Consider the following 4,717-nt stretch of genomic DNA (forward strand, 5'->3'; position numbering starts at 1 on the left):
TCATGATGATAGAGATTATGGCCAGATAATTTAAAAAATCACATATCCTGAAATTATTTCTATTAAGTCTTACCATGCACTTAGAGCCATGGACTTTTTAGATCTTTTCCTTTAAGAAACCCAGCCAAGGACCAGTCCCTTTCTATCCTGCTGAACTAACTGCCATGTTTCCAGCAGGAAGAGGCTCTTGCCACCTTGTTCTTTCCTTTATGGCTTCAGTATGTTTTGAATAGCTACTTCATTTTTGTAATCTGCTTTCCAACCTCTCACTGATCTTCTCCGTTTCTACATATTATTATACATTTTCTTCATATAGTTCATACCAAGATTTTAGACTGGGGAGTTAGTACTTTCCTTTGGCTCTGATTCATTCTTTCCCCTACACTTGGATCTCACACACTTGATAATGGTGTTTCCAGTCCTTCTGGATCCAGTCTAGGGTTGTCCCTACTGTCCTAGTAGGACATGTGCTAGTGTTTCATGTGCTAGTTTCATGTGCTAGTGTTCTTGACTCTGCCAATGAGACCTACCCAGGGACAAATTTAAGAGTAATCTAAGCAGACTCTTATTTCACAGATAGGAACCGAGGCCCCCCCAAAGATGAGAGTCCTGTACAGTGTCACATACCCAGTACTAAAAAGATCAGGGCGTTCTTCTGATTTCTTGAACCCAATCATTTTCTAGTTTTTGTTTTGTTTTTTACATATCACTGTGTTTTCTTCCTTACACTTAAAAATTGGTGTGTGTCTGACTGCAGTGAGTGACCCTAGGTTTGTAGAAAGATGCAACAACAGTTGATACAAATGTCCCCAGACTTACACCTTTAAAACTTTTTCTCCTCAGTTTGTGTATGGTTAGACTTGGTAAGCTTTCTTATCTTGCCCATAGGTTAATCTAGAGTTTGATATTACTTTTGCACTAAAATCCCACCCCCCTCCAAACCGGCTGAGCTTCTTGTTTGTTTTTCTTCTTCTTTGGTTTTACATATGTAAAAATAGAACAAAAACCCATTGGGGAAAAAAGAGAACAGAACCACATTGTATACTGTAACCAGTTAGAATATTTGATTCTGATAGATAACATAGATAGTAACTTTACCACGGCAGACGATCATACCAGCATTAAAGGCTGTGTGTAATTGTACTGACTGCTACACCTCAGCCCAAAGAAACTCAGATGAAGAAACAAGCCAATTCTGGACCGTTAGTACATCAGAGTCCTTTCCCATGGGCACACTGGTAAGGCATGTTTTTTTGGAGTTCCTGGATTTAATAGATCTATTTGGCTGCAAAATGGAGATTTTATATTTAAAACTGACAAGTAGATCATGACAAAGACTAAAAATGCTTTCCAGTTTTCCAGGCAGAGTCCAACATAATGGCTTCCACAAAGAAGGGAGGCGAGAAGAAGAGCCATTCTGTCATCAATGAGTTAGCGATCAGAGAATGCACCGTCAACAGTTACAAGCGCATCCATGGAATGGGTTTCAAGAAGTGTGCCCCTTGGGCCCTCAAAGAGATATGGAAATTTGCCATGAAGGAGATGGGAGCTCCAGAGGTGTGCACTGACACCAGGCTCAACAAAGCTGTTTTGGCCAAAGGAATAAGGAATGTTCTCTACAGTGTCCATGTGTGGTTGTCCAGAAAATGTAACAAGGATGAAGCGTCAGCAAACAAACTCTATACTTTGGTTACTTACGTACCTTTCACCACTTTCAAAAATCTGTTGACAGTTAATGTGGATGAGACCTAACCACTGATTGTCAAATAAAGGTATAAAATTGCAAAAAAATAAGTGCTTTCCAATTGATATAAAATACCTTGATAAAAGAAAATAACCATTCCAAGAAAGACAGGCAAAATAAGGTTGTCATTGAGTGACATAAAATCCAGGTGAGAGGTAAGGAATTAAGGTTTTCACTCTGTCCTAATAAGTAAAAAGCTGAAGGAACTGAAAAATCAACAATTCCTTTTTTTCTTTTTGAATGTAGCTTTCTTTTAAAAAGATGTAAATTCAGTTAGCCAACATATGATAGTGTTCAGTGGTTCATTGGTTGCATATAGCACCCAGTGCTTATCACATCACATGCACTCGTTAATGCCCATTACCCAGTACTTTTTAAAAGAGAGGGAAGCAAACCATAAGAAACTTCAATGATAGAGAACAAACTGAGGGTTGCTGGAGGGGAGGTAGATGAGAGGATAAGTTAAGTGGGTGATGGGCATTAAGGAAGGCACTTGTTATGATGGGTACTGGGTGTTATACGTAAGTGATGAATCACTAAATTCTACTTCTGAAACCAACATTATCATGCACCTATTGGCTATCTGTGTGTCTTCTTTGGAAAAATGTCTATTCAGATCCTTTGCCCATTTGTAATTGGATTCTTTGGTTTTTTGGCTATTGAGTTGCATAAGTTCTTCAGATATTTTGGATATTAACCTCTTATTGGATATATGATTTGCAAATATCTTTTACCATTCAGTAGGTTGCCTTTTTATTTTGTTGATGATTTTGTTTGCTGTACAGAGCTTTTTAGTTTGATGTAGTCCCATTTGTTTATTTTTCCTTTTGTTGCCATTGCTTTTGGAGTCAGATCCAAAAAAAGTGGTGATATCTCCAAGAATGATGTCAAGGAACTTAACACCTGTTTTCTTTTAGGAGTCTAATTGTTTCTGGTTTTATAGTCAAGTCTTCAATCCATTTTGAGTTAGTTTTTATGTGTGGTGTAAGATAGTAGTCCAGTTTCAATTTTTTTGCATATGACTGTCCAGTTACCTAAATATAATTTTTTAAGAAACTATTCTTTTCCCATTGTGTATTCTTGCCTCTTTTGTCATAAATTAATTCATCATTTATCATGGGTTTATTTCTGTGTTCTTGATACTGTTCCATTGATGTATTTGTCTGTTTTTTTTTTTAATGCCTATACCATACTGATTTCATTACTATAGTTGTGTAATATAGTTTGAAATCAGGGTGCACAATGCCTCCAGCTTTGTTCTTTATTTTTTATTTTTTTTTTTTGCCCCTGAAGACTGTTTTGGTTATTTGGGATCTTTTGTGGTTCTATACAAATTTTAGGGTTGTTTGTTATTTTTCTGTGAAAAATGCCATTATAATTTTAATAGGGATGACATTGAATCTATAGATTGCTTTGGGTATGGACATTTTAACAATATTAATTCTTCTAACCCATGAACACAGAATGTCTTTCCATTTGTCTGTCTTCTTCAATTTCTTTCATAAATGTCTTGTAGTTTGTAGTTTGTAGTTTGTAGTTTTCTGGTTTTTCTGTAGTTTTAACAGGTCTTTCACCTCTTTTGTTAAATTTTTTCCTAGGTATTTTATTCTTTTTGATGAAATTATACATAGGATTTTTTCTTAATTTATCATTTTTTATTGATAATTATTATTTAATTATATAATTAATTTATCATTTTTTATCATTAATTTATCAAAACATTTTTATGTTTTGTTATTAGTATATAGAAACATGACCGATTTTTGTATGTTGATTTTGTATCCCTCAACTTTACTGAATTTATTAGTTCTAATGGTTTTTTTGTGGTGTCTTTAGGGTCTTCTTTATATAAAATCATGTATTCCTTAAATAGTGGCAATTTTATTACTTCCTTTTTAATTTTGATGCATTTTATTTCTTTTTCTTGCCTAATTGTTCTGGTTACAACTTCCAATACTGTGTTCAATTAAAGTGGTGTGTGTGAGCATCCTTGTTTTGTTCCTGATCTTAGAGGAAAAGCTTTCAGCTTTTTCCCAAGGAATATAGTGTTAGCTGTTGGCTTGCCATATATGGTCTTTATTATGTTGAACTATATTTCCTCTTTACTTACTTTGTTGAGAGCTTTATCATTAAGTGGATATTGAATTTTGTCAAATGCTTTTTCAGTACCTATTAAAATATCATATAATTTTTAACATTCATCTTGTTAATGTGGTGTAGGATTTTGATTGATTTATGGATGTTGAACCATAAATCAAATTTATTCCCTGGAATAAATCTGACTTGATCATGGTGTGTGATCTTTTTAATGTATTGTTGAATTTAGTTGCTAATATTTTTTATGAAGATTTTTGCATCTATGTTCATCAGGGATATTGGCCTATAATTTTTCTTTTTTTATTGTGATATGCTTGTCTGATTTTGGTATCATAGTAATGTTGACCTTATAAAATGCATTTAGAACCACTCCCTCCTCTTTGATTTTTTTTTTATAAGAGTTTGAAAAGGATGGGTATTAAATCTTTGGATGTTAGAATTTACTAGTGAAAGCATCTGGTCCTGGACTTTTGTTTGTTAGGAGGTTTTTGGTTACTGACTAGCAATTGGTTCTATTCATATTTTCTTTTCTTGATGATTCAGTCTTAGAAGATTGTATATTTTCATAAATTTGTCCACTTTTAATAGGTTATCCAGTTTGTTGGTATATAACTGTTTCTAATAGTTTCTTACGACCTTCTGCATATACTGGTATTAGTTTTTATTCTCTTTCATTTATAATATCACTTACTTGATCCCTCTCTCTCTCTTTTTTTTTTTTTTTAGTAAAACTAGCTAAAGCTTTATCAATTTTGCTTATCTTTTTAGAGAACTAAGTTTTGGTTTTATTGGTCCTTTCCATTGTTTTTCGTTTCTGTTTCATTTATTTCTTCTCCGATCTTTATTATTTTTTATGATAACTTTGGGTTTTATTTT

At 33.6% G+C, this 4,717-nt stretch overlaps 1 protein-coding gene across 1 annotated transcript; it reads left to right on the top strand.

Moving 5' to 3' along the window:
- Positions 1–1,377: 1,377 nt before the first annotated feature.
- On the top strand, positions 1,378–1,752 carry LOC308341637 (large ribosomal subunit protein eL31-like; the record flags this gene model as incomplete). The annotated part of the gene is made up of 1 exon (XM_080801660.1): positions 1,378–1,752. The coding sequence occupies one exon, from the start codon at positions 1,378–1,380 to the stop codon at positions 1,750–1,752; it is 375 nt and encodes a 124-aa protein (XP_080657786.1).
- Positions 1,753–4,717: the final 2,965 nt, after the last annotated feature.

The sequence above is a fragment of the Martes martes genome (genome assembly GCF_963455335.1).
Source record: "Martes martes genome assembly, chromosome: 4".
NCBI classification, from domain to species: domain Eukaryota; kingdom Metazoa; phylum Chordata; class Mammalia; order Carnivora; family Mustelidae; genus Martes; species Martes martes.